This window comes from Penicillium antarcticum (assembly GCF_028974205.1).
Source record: "Penicillium antarcticum strain IBT 31339 chromosome Unknown utg000010l_segment0_segment0, whole genome shotgun sequence".
In the NCBI taxonomy this organism is placed as follows: Eukaryota; Fungi; Ascomycota; class Eurotiomycetes; order Eurotiales; family Aspergillaceae; genus Penicillium; species Penicillium antarcticum.
The window spans coordinates 801,143-822,985 of NW_026695308.1; the positions used below are offsets into that span (position 1 = coordinate 801,143).

At 49.4% G+C, this 21,843-nt stretch overlaps 4 protein-coding genes across 4 annotated transcripts; 2 read left to right on the top strand and 2 right to left on the bottom strand.

The window, feature by feature from the left end:
* Nucleotides 1-1,299: 1,299 nt before the first annotated feature.
* N7508_011199 (aminoglycoside phosphotransferase family protein) lies at nt 1,300-2,613 on the top strand (the record flags this gene model as incomplete). Its single annotated transcript, XM_058469259.1, has 1 exon — nt 1,300-2,613. The coding sequence occupies one exon, from the start codon at nt 1,300-1,302 to the stop codon at nt 2,611-2,613; it is 1,314 nt and encodes a 437-aa protein (XP_058314237.1).
* Nucleotides 2,614-3,475: 862 nt separating this feature from the next.
* On the top strand, nt 3,476-3,880 carry N7508_011200 (uncharacterized protein; the record flags this gene model as incomplete). Its single annotated transcript, XM_058469260.1, has 1 exon — nt 3,476-3,880. One exon carries the CDS (start codon nt 3,476-3,478, stop codon nt 3,878-3,880), a length of 405 nt encoding a protein of 134 aa, XP_058314238.1.
* A 768-nt stretch (nt 3,881-4,648) lies between these two features.
* Nucleotides 4,649-8,980, bottom strand: N7508_011201 (uncharacterized protein; the record flags this gene model as incomplete). Its single annotated transcript, XM_058469261.1, has 1 exon — nt 4,649-8,980. The coding sequence occupies one exon, from the start codon at nt 8,978-8,980 to the stop codon at nt 4,649-4,651; it is 4,332 nt and encodes a 1,443-aa protein (XP_058314239.1).
* Nucleotides 8,981-12,545: 3,565 nt separating this feature from the next.
* N7508_011202 (uncharacterized protein) lies at nt 12,546-19,164 on the bottom strand (the record flags this gene model as incomplete). The annotated part of the gene is made up of 3 exons (XM_058469262.1): nt 12,546-12,813; nt 12,871-13,219; nt 14,604-19,164. 3 exons carry the CDS (start codon nt 19,162-19,164, stop codon nt 12,546-12,548), a joined length of 5,178 nt encoding a protein of 1,725 aa, XP_058314240.1.
* Between the last annotated feature and the right edge of the window lie 2,679 nt (nt 19,165-21,843).

The following is a 21,843-nucleotide window of genomic DNA, read 5'->3' on the forward strand; positions in this document are numbered from 1 at the left end:
GATTTCACAATACCCCAGGCTAGATGGGTGCAAACTGAATTTCAACATCTCCAGCCTTTTCTAACCAGTCCACAATTTGCCATGTGTAGTTTCGCGGAACTATACCCTCGCCATGAAAAAGGATATTCCAAAATTAGTTTCTCACATTCTGTTTGTTTCTGGTTCATAGCGGCCACAAGATCGTTGATTGTGGATTCGGCAGATCCTGATCTGGGCCATCCTAGCAATAACAATACACAATACGTATCATCACAGGCAATGTAGCCGCTCTCCCATATTCCCTTCGTATTCTTCACCTCTGACCTAGTCGACTAGCCCGTCACAATTCACGTTGGTGCTTCTGCTGCTCCAGTATCGAGCGTGCTCGCTGACGCAATTACGTATAGGCCGCAATCGGTTATCCCCTACGCCAAGTGTTTTTTTCTTGCGTGACGGTGACCATCTTGTGTGCGGCGGGCCCGACACAGTTGTCCACGATTCGCTGTTAAAGGAAATGCGAAGGGAATTGAGAGAAGTTAGGCACGCTTTTAACACCGTGTCGCGTCTGCCAGGGGGTGAGGGGGTCCCAAGAAAGTGATAGAGGTAACCGGGATATTAATGCTCTAGGGATTTTCTTCCTGCGTCTAGGAGAGGCGTCGTGGCCGCCAGTAGCCTTTCTGATAAGGCCGTAAGATTGGTGCGATAATGTCGGGAAGGGCGTGGTGCCGTATCTGAATGCGCAGCTCTGAAGCGAGACTTGGAAATTGAAATGGGTGATACACTAGATAGTGTATTATAACATATTAATTTTTAGACCGATCGGCCGTGAAGGAGAACCTAGAGTTGGGCGATTAAAGTCGGGGTCCGACCCACATTTCCAGCCATAGTTAAGGAATAACCTCAACCTGGAGTCAGCCCCTGACTCGGCGGCGCATAAGGTCTAGGATATATTAGCGAATTTTATGCTAGTGCGGATAGTTTGCTGATATCCAAACTATCGTTAAGATATCCGCGGATATCTGCAACGACGATGATGATAATGATCCATTATCCGCAATCCGCAATTTGCGGATAACGATAACGGGTCATAATCGTTATCGTACGATATGCCGCAGCCTACCCAGGAGCTTAGACCATTTGTGGGCAAGACAACAATGGTCACGTGAAGCACACCTGGGCAGCTCATTCCAGCCTAGTCGAGTCCCACCATCACGGGACTCGATCCTCTCTATCTCCCTTGAGCCCGCCCTCTTAGCCACTCAAGTCATTCTAGAAAATATCTTTAGGTATACTGGCTTGTCTCAATCAACGACATCAACTATGGGCGATACTCCACTTCAAGAAGCTCTTTCCCTCTCCAACGCGGACGCGGCACAGTGGAACAGAGATCTTATACTTGCATTTCAGGCAGAACTGGAAAGGAATCCAGAGGCTGACCTGATGTCAATGTTCTCCGACTCATATCGTCTTGAACATCGGAATTCCCAGTATCGTCAGCTATCTTATCCTGCGGGGATCAATCTCCGAACCTTGCATGAGCTCTGTGATACACTCAGGGACGAACCCGAAGTCAACTTGCTGTCCAAATTCCCGAAAAATTATAATCGGAAGATTAATATGGCGACTGGACCGAAGGTTTTGCCGCCTGTCGAGAAAGATGCTCCCGAGGTACAAGCCCCTGAGTTCCGCACACGTCTTGATCTTGCCGAGACTGCCACGGTCATCTTTCCATTGTCTAAGGAGGTGGTCGCTCTGCTGGCGCAATTTGCAGGAGATCCTTTGAAAGACGGGTCAAGTGACAATGGGACAGCACTAGTTGTGCCTTTGAAACGTCTTCTTTGGAAGTCGCCCAAGTTGTGGGAGAACCCTGTTAGAGGCGTTGTGGTTAAGTGCAACGACGACATTGTTGCCAAAGTCATCTTGGGGAATAGGGATTACACCGAATACACGAGCATGGAATTCCTTGCTGAGCGGGCGCCCGATATACCTGCTCCGAGACCCCACGGCTTGATCGCGTTCGGTCCATTTCGCGTTATTTTCATGTCCTATATTCCGGACACCACGCTGGCCCAAGTATGGTCTGATCTGTCACACGAGGCAAAGTTATCGATCCAACAACAGCTAGAAGACATTTTCTGCCGATTGAGGTCTCTTCCACAGGACGAGGGAAAGGCGCTTGGGGGGGTTCGCGGAGAAGGGGCCAAAGAGCTTCGTGTTGACGAATGTGCCTTGTTCAAAGGTATCACTACAGCCGAGGAGTTTAGCAACCTGCAATTTTCGGCCCGTCACCATGGTAGCAACACATACCTCACGCTCCTTCGCTCCCTATTGCACCATGATAATCCTAATATGGCACATATATTGGTCTTCACCCATGGTGATATTAGGGTTGATAATATCGTGGTGACAAAAGACCGGAATATCAAGGGTCATTATATTGTCACTGGGATCATTGATTGGGAGGACAGCGGCTTTTATCCGGCGTACTATGAGTGTACTACCCTAACGCGCACCCTGAGCCTAGTGGATGAAGACGACTGGTTTCTCTACTTACCAGGGAGTATCTCGCCTTCTAAATTCTCTATACGTTGGCTTGTTGATCGACTTTGGGGGATTCACGTCCGGTCCACATAGCTTAAACCTTGAGCAAAGTAAATTCCAACTGCTAGAAATCAAACATTTTCTAGAATTGCCTAACCACTATTTATTTACTTAATTATGCATTGTTAGAACTTCCAATATATATGCAGCTTGAGGCGCTATGGTGGTCGGAGTCATCGCTCGGAGTGCAAGGCTTTGACAAACTCTTCAATTTGCGTAGGTTATCAACAAGGGCCTACGGTTACGGTCTCAAGGAGGTCTAGGCCGGCGCTAATCCATGCGGGTCCCTCTCAAGTTCCGTGTGATTCGCCATGGCATGTGTCGATCCGTCCTTATTTACGAACAGGCCAGTGCGTTCCAGCCGCACATGGCGAGCGCTTACATGTTGATGAAACCAGCGTGACGCTATTTGGTTTCAGCAGCTAGGAAATTATTTCTTCGACCTAAATTTAGAGATTCGATGGCTACATCATGCACATTGGTATCACTTGCAGACGCCTTAGCGCTAATTGATTGGATGACAGTGTTCAACATGATACATGTATGGATGGCTAGTCTCTCTACTTGAAATTTATCAAGGGGTATCCTGAATTTTCAATAGGATATCAGAACCTAATATTTAGTGTAGTCTATAAGTACAACCATCGTTCTCCCTACTCCAGGACCAATTCATTCTATCGCCTTCAATTAAGTCTGACCAGAACACCCGCTCGCTCCTCGCCAAGGCCTTTTCTTACTTTTACCAAATACAGTCTTGCCTCCTGGCTCTGTGCTTTCGTTGTCGCTTCTTTTGTTGTTGTTCACCAACAGTCGGTATTGTCTCTCACAATTCTTACGCTCGAAGACCTATCCACAACGTTCCAAAGTTCTCACGGTAGCCGTCTACAGTTTACAAATGTCTTCGACTGCAGGACTCCATGTCGCTATCTACAATGACGGAGGTGTCTACAAACACTGGAGCCTCTTTGTTAACGGACCCACGGATGCGGAACAGACAGTCCTCCACATCATGGGTTCGTCCACCAATTACCGCTTCGAAATGAGAGCTTCCGACGCCCGTAAATCAGCGACACTTTCCGAGCTGATTTACCTGTGCGATGTGCCTATTGCCAAGGTCACTGCAATTAAAGAGGCAGCAAGACAGGCGCCGATCCACAATGAATACCCGGGGTATAACTGTCAAGATTACGTTCTTGATCTTCTGGATGACTTAGAGGGGAAAAGTATTATCAATGGTAACGATGTGAACTACAAGAAGAAGAAGGAAGTTGTCAAAAGCAGGCAGGAGGGACTGGCATAGGTGATAGGTGCGCACGACACCTTCACTGACATCGCTGAACTACATGCGCATTGCCTAGTTGATGTTCTCATCACCTTGATGGAAATTATCGCTCTTTAGCACATATTTTTATGTATCTATGTCTTACAGTATGTGTTTGTTTGTGTGTAATTCATTTACTCCGACCGCTCGTCGAGTTGAAGCCCTGGATTGAGGTTATTTTTTATCTATTGTAGTGGTGGAACCGGTGACATAACGTGAATCCCGGCCGCCCGAGCGCTGCTCCGAGAACTTCAAATTTGGTAATTTTAGAATCTCAAATACCAACACGAAAACTTAGATAAACAGCTAAATAAGTTTTGTAGGACATCGAGAATAAGTATGCCCTTTGGTTCCGCAACCAGAACAGGTGACCTGGCGCCGTATAGTAGATACAGGGGGTAATTCAGGCTCTGCTGGTGATTCTGCAGCACCTTCCGTTGCAGATATATATTTGTTGTAGTTCAGAGGTATGAATTGAGTTGTTATTTCCGAGGGATACATGAGCCTATATATACAACAATGAGCCAAGTTGATTAGAAATCAACTTAGTCGTCTATATAGACACTTCGGAGCTAATTCCGACGGTACGGCTTGGTTCCTGATCTGCACCAGCCTCATATCACAACATTCCCCCTCAGGATCGCTTTGCTGGCAAGGCGATACTGGATTAACGCTGTGTAGGCAAGCCTCGGTAAAACCACTCAAAAACCTTCGTGGGAAAATAAAGTGGAAAGAGCGCCTGCGCTGTCACGTTTGTTGCCTCCGAGTCTCCAAGGCTTCGATTCCTAGAAGACTACAGAACTTGGCAAAAGCCGTAGGTCCCAACGGCTTGGTGAGACCGTCAGCGGCCTGTTCCTGAGTAGGAACATATTGAAGACCAATCTCGCCAGCATTCAGCACTGCTCGCTGATAATGGAATTTCACGTTGAAATGTTTGGTCCGTTTGTGGAACTCGGGATTGCGCGAGAGGGCAATAGCGGACTGGTTGTCAGCCATGATGTTGGTGACCGGGGACCGGTACATTTGCGTTTCTGCTAGGAAGGTGCGGAGCCACTGCAGATGTAGAAGGGCATTGTATTGTCCAATGTACTCGGCATGAGTCGTCGACGTGGCCACTTCCCCCTGTCTCTTGGACGACCAGGAGACTGGTGCGCCTGCAAGTTGGAACACATAGCCAGACGTGGAGTATGCCCCATCAGTGACGACGGAGCCACCGAAGTCGGCATCTGTGTATCCGATCAACTGACCACTGCGGTATGTAATGCGATGGCATTGCGTGGCTTTGACATAGCGAAGCAATCGCTGCAGGGCAACCTGATGGTGCGATTGCGGCTGAGACGTGAAGCGACTCAACGTGCCCAGCGCGAACGCAATGTCCGGCCGCGTTCCGACCATCAGATACATCAATGAACCGATGGCGGTTGCGTATCGTGCTTTTGTTTCCTCATCCGGAGGTTCTTCGTCTGGGCGGCGATTCAAGTCTTGCTTGGGATTCATAGGGGTAGATTTCGCCTGGCAGGTTTCCATGCCAAAGTCGGAAAGAACCTTTTGGATGTACTGTTGTTGGTGAATGGAAACGGCTCCGTCGGCATGGTAGTCTAATTGGATCCCGAGGAACGAACGTGGAGTTCCAAGGTCGTTCAATCGGAATTCTTTTTCCAGTGCTCGTTGCACTTGGTCTATCTCGTGCGAGGTTGATGCAGCAACGAGAAAGTCATCGACGTAGACGCAGATCACGCAATTGGATTTATAGAACACGCAGTTGTCCGATTGTGCCATGGTGAAGCCATGAGCGGCCAGAACGCGGTGGACGCATTGGTACCAAATCCGCGGGGCCTGCTTGAGTCCATACAAGGAACGACGAAGCCGGCAAACATATCCCGGTTCTTCGAAGCCTTCAGGCAACTCCATGTAGATGGAAGAGTCAACGTCACCATGTAAGAATGCAGTGACCGCATCAAATTGGTGAAGCTTCCATCCTCGTAACACGGCGCTGGCGATGATGCAGCGGACCGAGTCCATCCGTGACACCGCAGCAAATGTTTCATGGTAGTCGATGCCGTGCTTCTGCCGGTAGCCTTTGATGACCAGTCGCGCTTTGCGCGTTCCGTTGGTTTTGGTCTTAAAGACCCATTTGCAGCCGATCACATGATCTCCGGCGGGTACGTCTGTTCGTAGAACCTTTTCCCATGTTCCGTGTTCGAGAAGAGACGCATATTCTTTCTGGATGGCTGCCCACCATTCCAGTTGATTCGGGCACGACACGGCCTCGTGGAAAGTCGACGGATCGACTGTGCGCGCAGATGCAGTATTCAGTGCGCCTGCGGTGTACACTTTGCCAAGTGATTCCAGTAAGCGCCGTGAGGGTCTTCTTCTGCGGCCATAGATGGAATAGCCGAGGTCCTGTGTGGACTCTGCTTCCTGTTCGATTGGATTGACCGGTGGAAATGTTTCCACATGCTGAGATGGCGTTTTCAGTCGTTCAGCCAAACCTGGAGGCGATGCTGGTGGCGTAGGCAGTGCGCTAGATGGAGGTGGCACCACTGGTGAAAAGACAGGTGATGGAGGAGCGTTGTCCGGGAGGTCGTTGCCTGTTTCCCCCTCGATGAGTGGCGCCACTGGGGTCCTCTCATCGAACTCGACATCACGGGAAAATACTGTCTTACCTGAATGAATTTCATACAGCTTGTACTGGTTCGGTTCACTGTAACCTAGCAATCGGCACTCGGAGGATCTGGGTCCAAGTTTGGCTCGATGCTCTTTCGGGATCAACACCCATGCGCGGGAGCCAATCCGTCGCAGATGCAACAGCGAGGGCGGCTTCCCGTAAATGATTTCGTACGGGGTCTTCTTCTGCAAAATCGATGCTGGCGCGCGCAACTTCAGATAGACCACCGTGTCCACAAGCTCGGTCCACCAGGAAGGAGGAAGGTTCGCATCAGACAGGAGCGTGTTGATCCGCTCCCGGATAGTGCGATTCGTGCGTTCGGCCAGACCATTCTGTCCTTTGCAGTATGGTGGCGAGGTGTCAAACTCAACTCCCTGGGTCTCGAGGTGTGCTCCGATCGGCAGGTATTCTCTCCCGTTGTCGGTGAGGAACCTCTTGATCTGGGCACCGAACTGTCGGTGCACCCAGGCCGCAAATAGTCGGAACTTCTGGAGCGCTTCATGCTTCCATCTCATGGCATATGCCCACGAGCCACGAGAATAATCGTCAGTAAAGGTGATCACGTACCTGGAGCCATCTTTGGCGATCGGCATCTCCATGATGTCCGAATGGATCATTTCAAAGATTCTCGTTGAATGCAGACGTGGCCGTCTTGCACGGGAGTTCCTCTTCTGATGCTGCTTACCCGACATACACGCTGGGCACTGCGGCGTTGCCAGCAGCTGCGCCTGCGTTAGCGGTCGGTACGGAGTGCCGGTCTGCCGGAGGACCACCCTCAAGTCTCCCCGGTTCAGATGTCCCATCCGAGCGTGCCACAACGCTTCGGAGGCCTGGTCCACTCCTTTGCACGCATCTTCCTCGAGTATCACAGCTTCACCACCGAGTTCAGAGGTTGACGTTGCGCATTCTGCGTCACTTGACTCCTGAGGGTCGTCGACGTCCATGGCCACCGCCTGCGGTTCCAGGGAATCTGCATGGCCACAGGTCGCCGGCGCCCTCGCCAGTTGGACTCGCTCTCGAGATCTTCTGCTCACATGGCACCGCAGGATCAACAGATCCTCCTCCGCATGGTAGGCAGTCCCCACGGTCCGTCCTCGGCGTTGCACAAAGACGTTCTGTGGGTGCGCCACCACCGAGTAGCGGTCTCGCAACAGCTTCGGCACGCTGATCAGGTTCATCCCGACGCGTGGCGCGAAGTATACATTCTTTAACACCAGGGGTTGGTTGAACTTCCCCCGGAGCGTGAGCTTCACCGTACCAATCCCTTCGGCTTCCACTGGATCGCCCGCCGTGTCCAGCATCTCGCGGTGGGGCCGCAGACTGCTGAAGCAGCTCCGGTCCCAGCAGATGTGGCTGGTGGCGGCCGAGTCCAGGATCCACCGGGGTTGCGGTGCGTGGGTATAGAGGGTCGTCACCCTCGCCCTCACGATATTGATCCTCGGTCTCTTGGAAGTCGGCGGGCCCTGCCGATCTTCTCTCTGGCTTGACAGTATATTTTGCATGTTGTTTCTTGGTGAGCCGGAAGCACTCCGTTCAGCCTTCAGGGCATGGTCCCTAGGCGGGTGAATTTCGCGCTGTTTCTTCCAGCACTCCGCGACCACATGGCCGCGCTTCCTGCAGTAGGTACATTTCTTGGGATTTCTCTGCACTGCATTTATTGACGGTCCTGGGACTCCCTGCGGGGGCACGGGAGACTCCTTTCGTCGGACCGTCTGCTCGGCGTTGGACAGCCGATTTCCGATCGTGGTCGGGTTGACCGGATCCTTGTCATTCTGGATCGCATCCACAACCAGGATGTATTCCGGTCCGATCTGCGTGAGCAGAATTGCAATATGTGTCTTGTCACCGATTGATCCTGGAGCAATGGCATTCAATCGATGTACAAGCAGCCGTACGCGATCAACAAAATCACGCGCACTGGCACATCGTTCGCCGGTTGTCTCGCGAAGTTGAGCAAACAGTTCGCAGAAAGTGGCGAGTTCCATTCGCCGGTACCGTTCTTCAAGTTCATTCCAAAGGTCACGGGACGTCTCTAGTCCCGCGACATGAATGCTGATGTGGGGGGACAGGTACCGGAAGATGGTGTGGTAGGCCTCGGCTTCGCGGCGCGACCATTCACGGTGGCGCTCGAATGCCTGGACCTCCACTTCGAGGCGCGCTTCAATGGCTCGCTGCCTCACCGCCCCATTGAGGTGGGGCTCCACCAAGGGGTGGATGTCCGCCGTAATAGGTTTGGCGTACTTGAAGAGACAGTCGGGACGCTGAAGGTCGCCCGACACGACATCCCAGACCTGCCTGGCTTTGAGGTAGGAGGTCATGAGACGTTTCCAGGTCGCGAAGTTATCGCTTCCCGTCAGAGGTTCGATGGCCGTGACGGCTCGGTCAGGAGAGTCATGGACCAGAGCAGACATAGTGATGATTGCGAAAGCGGGGTAGATATATAATCAATGTTGATGAGATGATTCTCAGATGAGTAGAGACGGCAGCCGAGATTATGCTCCCGGGCTCATAACCTGTTGTAGTTCAGAGGTATGAATTGAGTTGTTATTTCCGAGGGATACATGAGCCTATATATACAACAATGAGCCAAGTTGATTAGAAATCAACTTAGTCGTCTATATAGACACTTCGGAGCTAATTCCGACGGTACGGCTTGGTTCCTGATCTGCACCAGCCTCATATCACAACAATATTCCCTTCCACCATTTTTACCCACCACCACATTGGGTCCAATCTCTTCCAACCTTCGCAGACTGCCTTCATGCGATATCTGCTTCTTACTAGTAGCCCTCTTTTTTACCTGCTTCTTATTAGCAGTCTCTAACCTAGTGTAACGATCTTTGATAAAGATGAGCTCATGACTTAGCCGAACGGCCATATCATGCGACCGGTCAATAGCTCGTTTTAGTGGCGAAGTCATGGTCTCTGATGAAGGTTCAAGTCCTTTTTTGAACTGAGAATTCATTTTTTGCAGTTTTGAGAGGCTCCAAAGCGTATCTAGATCACTAGTACTGCTAGAAGATGCTGGTCGTGGTTCAAGTGGCTTAGGTGGTGGAAGCGATTCAAGCTGAATATTAAGCTTATCTAGTACATAATTAGCATCCAAAGGCACTAGACCAGTGCCTTTAAAGCTATTCTGTATAGTTTGCGCTTTGAAAGCAGCTTCTCGGGCAATAGGGTAGAGTTGAATGAAGTCATCTTTGTCGATAGAATTGACACCAAGGCGCATCTCTTCCATAACAAGCGCTCCATATACCCTTTTTAGGACTGAAAAGCACCCAACATCAAGAGGTTGTAATATATGAGATGCATGAGCAGGCATACAAAGAGAAATAACATCATTCTCTTCACAGATTTTGTCGAATTCAGGTGTCAGATGAGATGAGTGTCCATCCAGAATTAGCAACACGTATTTCCCTTTCCGTAGAGGAAGATAGGGTAAAAAGTGCTTTTTGAGCCAGTCATTACCAATCTCATCACTTGTCCATCCATTGGGGCTTTTATTCACGCTCCAAAGTGGTGGTTTCAAGAGCCAACGCTCCAGAAAGACCTTTCCTTTAAAAATGATATATGGCGGAAGCGCAACGCCATTAGCACCAATACACTCAATCACAGTGACCCATTCTCGATTCCCAGGCTGTAATACACCTCTTCTACCATGGTATTCAGCAGAAGTGATGACTTTTTGAGTGGAACTGATTCCCATCGCAAAACCAGACTCATCAAAGTTATAGATATCGTCAGAAGTGATACCATATTTTTGGATGGTATGTTCAACAAGTTTAAACCAAGGTAGAATAACCCTTGGGTCTTCAGAAAGGGCTCTCTCATAATTGTATTTACGAGAGAGACGAGTGGAGAGTGTTTGGTGTCTTTTAACAAATTCTGTCGTCCAATTTTTGCCAACTTTCGGAGGAAGGTCGGAGGGTATCAATTCACGCGATCGGAGCAACAAATTGGCCATATCTCTCAACATGGCATGCGTGAGAGCTGCTCCTCGAGAATCCATAGAAAGCAGCCATTTTTCCATAGATTTTTCTTCCAACATAGTAAATTTATCGCCAGAGGGGCGAGATTCGTCCCAAAATTGTCGCCCCTTGATTCGGTGCTTCAAAGTTGAGACTGGCACATTAAAAGCGCGCGCAGCAGCAGCGGCAGACAGATATTGACCATCTCTTATAGCTTTGATAGCTAATAAGAGAGGCCCTTCTTGCTGTGCCAATTTTTGAGACTTTTGAGAGCGAATTGGTGGCATGGTTAATGTTTAAAAACATGGGTTGCTACAGAAATGTTTTTTTTAAAAGTGTCGCTCGGGCGACCGGGACGCTCGGGCGGCCGGGATTCACGTTAGTAGATAGATGGACGGACTATTTGTCACGTGGCCATTTAGATAGCACTTCTCCTTGTTGAGATTCCAGCTGAGGACTGGGCTAGCATCATACAATTCACTCTTTTCGCTTCCAGCTCTTCCATTATGAAGAACTCTCAGGGTATACGCACCGGTGTCTACTAGTGTCGTCCAGGGAGTGTTGGTTGCTTGATCTTTCATCCATGATATCGACCTGTCTGCTATGCCAGACTACCACTGAGCCATCCCCATTTCACTATATGGAAAGATACAGGATACAGCTATTTGTAGTTGCAGCAGCTCATCTCCCTGCTGCCTAGCGGAGTGCGTCCCTAACAGGCAGCTACTCCTACTAAGATACTGTATAGATCGGATGGTTTGATTGGGTATGCTAGCTGGCTGTTTCAAGGTGGGACTCACTAGGCACACAACAGCTTTCTCTGTCGAATAAAGGAAAGTGGATTCTTACTAGCGTATGGCCCTTTTATTTAGCACCCACGTCATGCCTGATTCTCGCGGTTTCAAAGACTGAATAATACCACAATGGCCTCAATACTCTGAATAATCCAGATAGCTATTTAGAACGCACATCTCAATTCCAGTCTGACTCACCTAGATGGTCCATTCGGATACTAGCGCGTACTGTAATCCTCGGAGTCAACAAATGTTAGCAATCAAATTTACCTACACTAGTGGGAATAGCGGACGTCTATGCAGTTATTTCCTCAGCGAAAACATTGTTTACGAAACCAGCACAAATGTAGACCCGAACACCAACACCTGGGGCTGAAAGACTAAGTTCCGCTGTTTGCTGGTGCTGCCCGCCTGGATGATCATCATTGCTCCAGAATCCTTTGACGTCGATATCTGTACGTTTCTTGATCTTGATGCATGTAAGAAGTAATCGGGATATCTCATAATTTAGCCTACATGGCATGGGCTCATTTTGCTGAACTCTACTTCTAGGGTCTCAACACTCTTTCTTTTGACAAAATATGCCATCATAAGCGCATATTTCCGCAGTATGTCTGGCGAAGTAAGTCAGTCGATTTCAATTCCCTGGCACCGTTGAAGACTATCTCGTCAGACTATTTCTATTTGTAACGCGCCGGATGTCATGCGAGACTACTGTAAAGCGGCTTAATGGTTAGATCATGTGTCTTTTATACAGAGAATGATAGAATACTTTCGCTTAGTCCAGCCTTTCGCAAGGTGAGTATAAACCAGGACTGCATATAACATGAATGAGTAGGATGATTTCTTATTACATGTAGCTTGAACGTCACTAGTGTCAGTACATTTTGCTCTGCTGCGCTCGGCAGCTCTCCACGGATAGGAGTTGCAGAAGTTCTAACTTCACCGTTCGCCCTCTAATTGGTGCCCAGATAGACGCCGTCCCACTAAAGTATTGCCTCCAGAATCAGACGAAAACCTAGCCTTTCCAGAGCTTCATCGGTCAGAAATCATTTTTTATATAGCTTCCAAGGCCAGAACGTAGGAGAAAGTGAACCTTTCCTTGCTTTATGCGCAATTCTATCTGTCCGTATAAACATCAAATAGTTATCCATAGCAGCATCCAGATACAAACATGCACATCACACAGAGGTTCGTCAAATCTCCTGGGTCTTCTAGAGAGGAAAGGTCAAGTGCATGCTTCCACGATACTCAGCGGCTCGAATACCGCGGTTCCCTCCGCCGAAGCTCACATGCATGTCGCCAAAGGCCGTCGCACAATCCGGCTCACGAGTGTCCTTCATCGAATTGAGAATCGCCTGCAAATTATATATAGTCAGGCTCATTCCGTTCGCATTTTCGAATTTTTTGTTGCCTACTTCTTCGATGGCGTTCATGACCCTCTGCTGCTGCGAAGATACCGATGTTTTGTCGTTCTGGTTTCTAAAAGGCGATTTGGTCAGACTTATGAAAGGTGGAAATGGAGAAATCAAGACATACACCAAAGCTGCGCCATGCACACCATGCAGAGCCAAATTGCTGGCGACAAGTCCATGGCATAGCGACGAGATTGCTAGCGGAGTAGGCTGGAGCTCACGGCATTCCATGATGCAGCAATATAAGAGTAAAAAGACATTGGATAGAACATCACCGTCTATGGAGCGCCACTGCTTAGCGTTGAGATCTTTCAGGTTCTGAAGCAGGTTGCGAAGGCGTTCCGCTACTTCAATAATTTGGGGATTCTGAGATGCTGCGTCCTGAACCATGACTAGACATCCTTGAGCTTTGCCCAAAGCATGATCCAGAGCTGTTGCTGTAGCAGCATCGACGCTTTTGTCCGAATCTAAAACTATAGTTTCTCAGATATAAATGACTGATCTCGGTTCGGTACATGGATAAATGTTACCACACCATCACTATCACGAAACCGGTTACATTCCTATTGACGGCAAGATTTTCTATAGGCGAATGGTCGAACTTGTCGGATGCCATATAAACCAATAGGTTATTCCGCATAACTTTATGAGGATCTATATTTCCGCTCAAAACAGCCATCAAAAAGCCCAGGTGGTCCATCTCTCCGTAATCTTGAACGTAAAGAAAGGAGATAACTCGGTGAATGGTTGCTAGCTCATTATCCGGCAGATCAATTTGCGATAAAGAAACCTCCTTGTGACGATGTTAGTCATATATACCAGGATTGGCAAAAGTAGAGAACATTTACCTTGAATCCGCCTTTGACTGTAGCGCCAAAAGAGGATGACTGAGAACAAACTATTGCAGGTGTACATTGAAGTTACAGCCTCCACACGATATCGTCAGGTCTGAGTAACTGCCTGAGTCCAGAGAGGGCTTGCGAAATTGGTTGAAGATCCGGAAAACCATCTCTGATGCAGGGGGTTGAATAAAAATAATATCACACTTTACTATTCGGATTGGTCTGTGGTTCTATACCAGCGCCCAAAAAAGCGAAGGGGAGCTAGCTATAACGTCCCACGATCCTTTCCGTGGGTCGTGAACACGGAACGATTCAGTAATTCAAGTTGGTTTCCAATTTCTGCTTCATAAACCTTGAATCATGTTACAGACCTTATCAGGATTAACAATCGGAATCCCGTGGATGGTGCTTTGATGATGACGTAGTGTATGTGGACTCGTCGAAATGTCGTAGATTCCTTCACACAAGGTCGCCTTTTTCTCTTCCTTTCTTCGTCGAGTGTCCGAGAATCAATGGGCTCGGGCTCTGACAGTGGTGAATGATTCACTAAATCTAAGTATATCATTTGAAAGCTAAACCTGCGCAAAATGCCCAGTGTACTTGGAGCAAGCCGGTCAAAATATACGACAAAAAGAGATTTAACGGAGTCGATAGCCCATTTCGAAATTTGAAAAATGCTGTTGAATTTATTGTCGGATTGACAGATACTGGTATATGCTAGTATTGAGGTGTCCCATTGAGATGCATTGATGTTGTTCTATCTGGATCTTGCTGTTGAAGCGTTAACAGATCTCAGGAGTCGTTCCTAGCGTGTTACGACGCTGGTATGCCGAGCGTACCCCGTTTACCATACAGAGACAGAGACAGAATGGGTACTTGATGAATATCCCTGTTCTTAGTGGTAAAATACCACCCCTCAGTTCGACACACCCCCTCAGCGAGTGCCCTTTCTGCTCTTGCAGATGTGTGCGTTAGACCTCGCCCACCACCAGATGTTGCCGTATATTTTCCATACCCATCGATTGCATGAATTCGAGATGCTTTTGGCGGGGTAGTAGCTTTGTGAGACCATCAGCTACCATATCGGCGGTTTTCACCCAGTGTACGGTGATGCGCTTGCTCTGAACCTCCTGCCGGAGCCAGTGCTGGTGTATGTCAACATGACGGAGCTTCGTGCGCAGTTGAGGTGTTTCTTTTTCGAGGATCCCGATAGTCTGCTGATTGTCGCATTTGATGTTTAGCTCATGCTCAGGATCAAAGCGTATTGCTTTGAATAGCCGTTTCCACATGGCCACGGTCCTGGCAGCTTCTGAAACCGCAAGGAGCTCAGCTTCGGTTGTACTGGTAGTCACCGTACGCTGCTTGCCAGCTTTCCAATCGACAGGTCCTCCAAACATCATACATGTGTATCCTTCAGAGCTTTTTCGATCGGGATTATCAGCGAATGAGGCGTCACTAAAGAACTGAACGGCCTCCGGTATCTGACAATTTTTCTGTGATCGATCACGCGCTCTGTACGCGATCGCCGATGTCCGAGTGCTGTCAAGGTACGAGATGACTCTATTGATTGCATCAAGGTGCTGAGGACCGGGATTTGTGAGGAATTGAGCCAGTGTAGCCGTCGCTTTCGCTGAGTCCGGTCTAGTGATCGTCGTTGCATATTGAGCTGAGCCAACCTTCTCCTGGTACTCGTGAATCTGTTGAGGCGTCGCCTGGCCGTCAAATGGCTTGAGTGGGGTACTAGGGAGTGGTGTATCATATCTGCGAGATCCAGTAAGATGGTAACGGTGAGCCATCGAGGATATATATGAATCCTGACAGAGCCATAGGGCCATCTGTTGTCTGTCACGGATAATGCGTATCCCGAGGAACCACTGCGCCTCTCCCATATCTCGAAGCTCCCAGTGTCTGTTGAGCTCTTCTCTCAGATGTTTGGCTGCTGCATGCTTTGAAGAATGATTTACAATGATGATATCGTCAACATAGAAGAACACCATGATGCCGTCCGCTGCGAAGAGGCAAATATCTTCCTGCACTACCTGCAAGCCTAGAGATGTGAAGATCTTAGACGCTTCTCGTTGCCATAGGCGTGGAGATTTTCGTAGGCCGTATAGAGCTCTAAGAAGCTTCCAGCACTTGGCCTTACCATCTTTCTCAAACCCTGGTGGTAATGAGACGTATACAACCTCATCTAGTAGGCTATTGAGGAATGCGTTGACAGCATCATATTGATATGTGTCCAGATCGAATGCAGCAACTAGGGCGAATACAGCACGCGCGGTTCGCGCTGCGAGAGTCGCTGAGTACTTTTCTTCTGCCGTCATCCGCTGGAGATCTCCTCGCACGCATAGTCTCGCTTTCAGCTTGCTCAGGAACCCATTGCTATCAAACTTGTAGGTGAAGACCCATTTGAGAGGTAGGATCTGAATACTGCGGTCCGTTGGACGCTGTACTACCTCGAAGGTGTTTTTACGAGTGAGTGTGTCAATTTCAAGGCCTGCAGCCGCAAGAAATCCCTTGTGATATTGATGATTGATCATTTCCTTCCAGTTCTGAGGCTCTGAAGGCAGATCATCGCGGTGCACGAGGTTATGAAGGTGAGGAGCGTTTAGTCCTGTTGCGAACGCTGCTAACACACCTTCATGATAGTCCTCTGGCTCTTCTAGCGCGGCGGTAAATGCCTGGTCCACTGGTTTCCTCTTCCGTGCTCCAGAGACGATGTTTTGGTCCGATACATCTCCCACAATATCTCTTGGTGCTCTTGGACGTGCTGTCTCATGTTGTGCGGGCCCTCGATCCCCGGGAAATGCTCCTTGAGATGGTTGCTGCGCCTGAGGCGCCGGCAGAAGCTGTGGCTCTGCCGAGGGTGTTAGAGACGGCGTGACCGTCTGCTGAGGTTGGCCTGGTGATTTCGGTGGTTCAAAGGCATTTTCTTGGCGTTGAACGTCCGGTATAGCTTCTGGTGACTGCTGAGTGCTTTCACTAGCTGGCTCGTTTGTTTCTGGCTGGCTGACACGCTGTGTGAGCTGCTCGATGTCCTCATGCTCATCTTCACCGATTTCCCATGGCATAGCTTCGATTACGTCGCTAATGGGTGGCTTTACTAGTTCTTTGGGGTCATATCGTAGATTCTCGTCGAATACTACGTCCCTGACTTCTCGCACGGCTCCTCTGTGCGGAAACCACACTCGCCAGATGTTCGAGGCTGTGTAGCCTACTAGATATCCGATATCCGCGCGCGGCTCCATCTTGTGGCTCTTTGGAATATCTTGGCGGCGCACGTAAGCGCGGCATCCGTATAACCGCAGATTTGAGAGGTTGATGCGTTGTTTTGGCTGCATGTGATCGATTCCTGTTGCCTCAGCGTACGGAATAATCCACTGACCGTTTGGAAGCTTAGTGGGCGATCTGTTGATGATATATACAGCTGCTTTAACAGCTTCTGGCCAGAGAGCCTTCGGCAAGCCTGCTTCCAACAGTAAGGCTCGTGCCCTCGCAATTATCACCCCCCCAGATCGTTCACCGAAGCTGTTCATCTCTGGTGTGCCCACCACACTGTGTTCCACGATGAAGCCACATTCACGGAGGAAGTCTTCTACCGTGCGGCCGGCAGCGCGCTCGTTGTCATAGCGGAAAGCTCGAATTGGCAACTTCAATTGTGTTATTGCAAACGCGACAAAATTCTTGACTGCATCCTGACAACCACTCTTCTTCTGGTGTGTTGAGGCGGCATGTAGGCGTATCCCTTCGAGGTAGAAGTGTGTCATCCACTTATCATCGTTGTATGCTGTCTCTATCTGCACAAGGTCAAAGTGAATTCGACCATATCTGCCGTACTTGGTTCCATGAGCTCTTCTCGAGATTTGGCGCTTTGCGCTAGTCATTTGACAGACTTCACATCTCTCAGGATTGCCGGCAGCATCATCGACATGCTGACCAATGATCTTGATTCCATCAACGAGTTCTGCAAGTTTCTCGATACGTTGATCATACATATGACCTAGGCGTTGATGCCAACGCTCGGCGGTGGCTGAGGATATTAATGGTTTTTCTGAATGCTTGATTGTAGCGAATCCAGCCGGAATTGGCCGGTATTCGAGTACGTATAGCCCACATTTCTCCTCTAGCTTTGCAATAGGCTGACCGCGGCGAACGAGTGCCAGTAACTCGATATTCATGATGAATCCCTTGCTCTTCAGTCTCGACGCCGAAAGTAGGTTCGTGTGGAATCCTGGCGAATACCGTACGTCCGAGACCTCTCCGATAGAGATCTTTCCGGTCTTGGGGTCTGTGAGGTTCAGTCTGACCGTTCCAAAGCCCTGGATTCTTGTAGAAGCGTCTCCGGTGATGACAGTGTAGTCAGCAGGAGTGAATGAGATGAATCTGTCACGATCGTTGCTGATGTGAGTATTCGCGCCAGTATCGACGATCCAGCTATCCTTTAGCGGAAACTCATCACCCTCTTGCGCCGCTTGTACCGCAAGATTATGCGAAAACATAGAGATAATCTGTTCGGACGACTGCTGATCTTCTGAGGCTGCAAACTGAGCTGATTCGACCTTGGTAAGCTTTGCGATGGCTTCCTGGTCCTGGGGGCTCATCCTCTTGATGAATTCAGGGATCTTCTTCTCTACAGCTTCGTTCGGGTTCCAGCCTTCTGGCCTCTGCGATTTGTTGAGATAATAGCACTGCTGATACGTATGGGCACCATTACCACACGGGCACCGTGTACGGTACGTTTTCTCCGCTGGCTTTGACTTATTTTGACCAGGTTTAGCCTCATGCTGACCATCTAGCGTGGCAAGTGCAACCTTCGACGATCCCTTCTTCGCTGACTGTCCAAGAGCCTTACGGCGTGTTCGGTATGCGGAGATAACGTCGTGGAAGGATATATCGTGTATGAGGATTTTCTCCTGCCACGTGGTACAGAATACGTCATCTATAGGCTGAATAGCGCGCAGGAAGTCTCGAATAGCGTATTTGACACTGTATACCACATCAGGCACATCTGCACACTTTGCTTCCTCATATAGACTCGTCCACTGAGTGAGCCAGTGATCTGTATTGACGTTATTCGTTGGTTGTTTGATCATGGCCCTCCACGCAGCTCGAAGCTCTTCGGTCCGGGTCTCTGGCTTTGGCTTGAATTCACGAGCTAGCCTGACAAGCTTCTGATACGGCGAAACCTCATCGACTGTGAGATAGTGATACTCGGTTGCGAGAGAACGTGTGATTAGGCTGTTCATGCGTGCCATCACCTTCAGCAGGCGCACCCGTTGAGCCTCACGCCTATCATAGGCTTGAATGCGTCGAGTCCACTGGGTAAATTCCTTCTCTGTGAGTTCAAACTCATCCTCCACATCTTCGCGAATACTGCTAGGTTGAGGCTCTCGGGCGGCCTCGGGAACCTGTCGTACGCTCTCTTCTGCAAGATCTGGATTCAGATAGTCCCACACATCTTCAGAGATAGCTGCTGAGCGTATGTGGCCGATCCAGACTCTCCATTGACTTTCCGACCGTAGTCGCTGGTCCTGAGGCACTGCCCTCAGTTCTTCTGAGTAGAGGCCTTCTGACATTCTTATACTGCTTTCCCTTATTGTACTCTATTGTCCTGTTCGCAATCGGTCGTTGGCAACGCTCGCATGTGCCGTTCAGGGGTAACCGGGCGATTCAGAGGTATCCGAGCTATTCAGGGGTATCCGGCACTGCGGAATATTATACACGTCGCTAAGATACAGAGCAGAGAGGTCTGATATATCTTAATGGATATTGCAACGGGCAACCGGGCTCATAACTGTCGGATTGACAGATACTGGTATGTGCTAGTATTGAGGTGTCCCATTGAGATGCATTGATGTTGTTCTATCTGGATCTTGCTGTTGAAGCGTTAACAGATCTCAGGAGTCGTTCCTAGCGTGTTACGACGCTGGTATGCCGAGCGTACCCCGTTTACCATACAGAGACAGAGACAGAATGGGTACTTGATGAATATCCCTGTTCTTAGTGGTAAAATACCACCCCTCAGTTCGACATTTATCAAACATCCACTCAAACCTTAAGGGACTTTTGTGTCAGTTCCCTCAACACGTTGCATTATGAAGACCACTTTCTATTTGGCTAACCCTATCCATTTTTGGTTTCTTTGAGGTTTTGGATATCTCCCCTGTATCAGCGCCGAGATGCGGAAAGTAGTACGTTCTGCGTGTGATAAAATAAGATCTGCGTCGTCCTTTTCGTTGTAAAGTCCATGATTCATACTGCAGATTGGAGAGAAGGGATTTTGATCGAGTAAATCACAGACACTCTCAAGAACTGCAAGGCCATCGGCTAGCACGCTCACAACCCCTCCCCAATTGGCTTCATAGGCATGCAAATACCACGAATTTGTCTTCAGGCATCTGTTCAATCGCTTGAACAAAGGGATTATAGTGGCTGCGATCTCTTCTGCTTGGTTCGATTTTGCGCTCGGAAGACTCAGTACATGCGCAAAGTATTCATTGTGCCAGTCTTCGAGATAGCCTAGGTATCGCTCGGCTGTCTTTGTCGCTGGTACGGTGTGTTCGCGTAGACGTAATGAGAGGTATTTTCGGTCGACTTCTTTGGTGTTCACAAAGTGAATGAGGGCGAACTTTTTCGGGTCGAAGACTGATGCATGCTTCTCGGCCCACTGGTCGGCTTTGCGACATGCGGTCTTGAGCTTCTTGATAGTCTCGTGTTCGCTGTCCCCTTTGGCCATAAAGCAGACATCGTCCACCCACCCACTGCTAGTGATACCTGCCCCGCAGCTCTCAATGAGGTCTGCATTGTAGATCAAATAGAGAATTGGTGATATCGGCGATCCCTGCGGTATGCCAGTGGGTGTTAGGATTGTGTCGGACATGCCCTCGGGCATGCGGATTCTGGTGCTTCGGTTGGTCAAGAAAGCCTTTACCCAGGGAACAAAGTGTCCCAGGCGCCGTTTCTTGAGGTTATGGAGTAGGCGAGCGTGGGAAACATTGTCGTATGCCCCGGAGACGTCTAGCAGCAGCAGGGACACGACTGGTTTGCCCTTGCCCCATGAGGTCTTGATTCGATCAATGATGATGTGGATAGCATGATCAGTGGATATGCCTCTTCGGCCACCTAGATGGGTCCTGGGGAGCAATCCTTCCGTCTCTACCGCATAACTGATCCTTCGTGCAACGACTGACTCCAGGAACTTTCCGAGTGTGTTGAGCAGTGCGACTGGTCTGTAAGATTTGGCGAGTTGATAGTCGCTCTTGCCTTGTTTCCGGAGGACCACCGTGATAGAGCGCTGGAAATGTGATGGGTTGTGTCCGGTGCGTATACATGCGTTGAATAGTTGAAAAACCGCATCCATAATTACCGGTATTTCGATGAGTTTGTGCCATAGAGAGTTCGGTATACCGTCTTCTCCTGGCGCTTTTCCTGCCTTCGCTCCTTTCACTGCTTCCTCTATCTCTTGGGCTGTCACTGGTGGAAACTCGATTGGCTGCGGGTATTGAAATGATTCCTGCTGCAGGCCACAAAGGAACAAATTCATGAGTACCAGGAGAAGGTGGGTTCCACACAGTATGCTACTACCATCACACGGCCAGATGCAGCCAAAGCCACCTCCACGTTAGCTCAGTTCCTCACGAACCCGGGACCGGAGCATCTCGAAGCGATCAACCGCGTGATTTCCTACTTATACCACACACGTTTCCTCGCTCTCACCTACCGGCCGCGCCGATCCGATGATGATGAAGCCGTCACTCTCTTTAGTGATGCCTCGTTCGCCGATAACCCGGATCGGAAGAGCTCGGAGGGATATATCTGCACAATCTTTGGCGGACCTGTTGACTGGAGGGCTGGTAAGCAGCGTACGGTGACCACTAGTACTACCGAAGCGGAGCTGCTAGCGATCTCCGAGGCTGCGAGGACCATGAGCATGTGGAAACGTCTCTTTGAAGCCATTCGCTTTGATCCAAAGCACGAACTTGCTATCCGGTGCGATAACCAACAGACGATTCGGCTTCTCATCAAGGAAGCTCCTCAGCTGCGGACAAAGCTACGTCACGTTGATATCCACCACCATTGGCTCCGTCAGGAGGTCCAAGCAGGCAGGATTCTCATCAGATGGACCGAAACAAAAAATATGGCTGCGGACGGACTCACTAAGCTACTGCCGCGCCAGAAGCACACAGAATTTATCCAATTGATGGGCATGGAGGATATTGGAAATCTGCTAGATTAGCAGAGGTTGTTGGGAATTG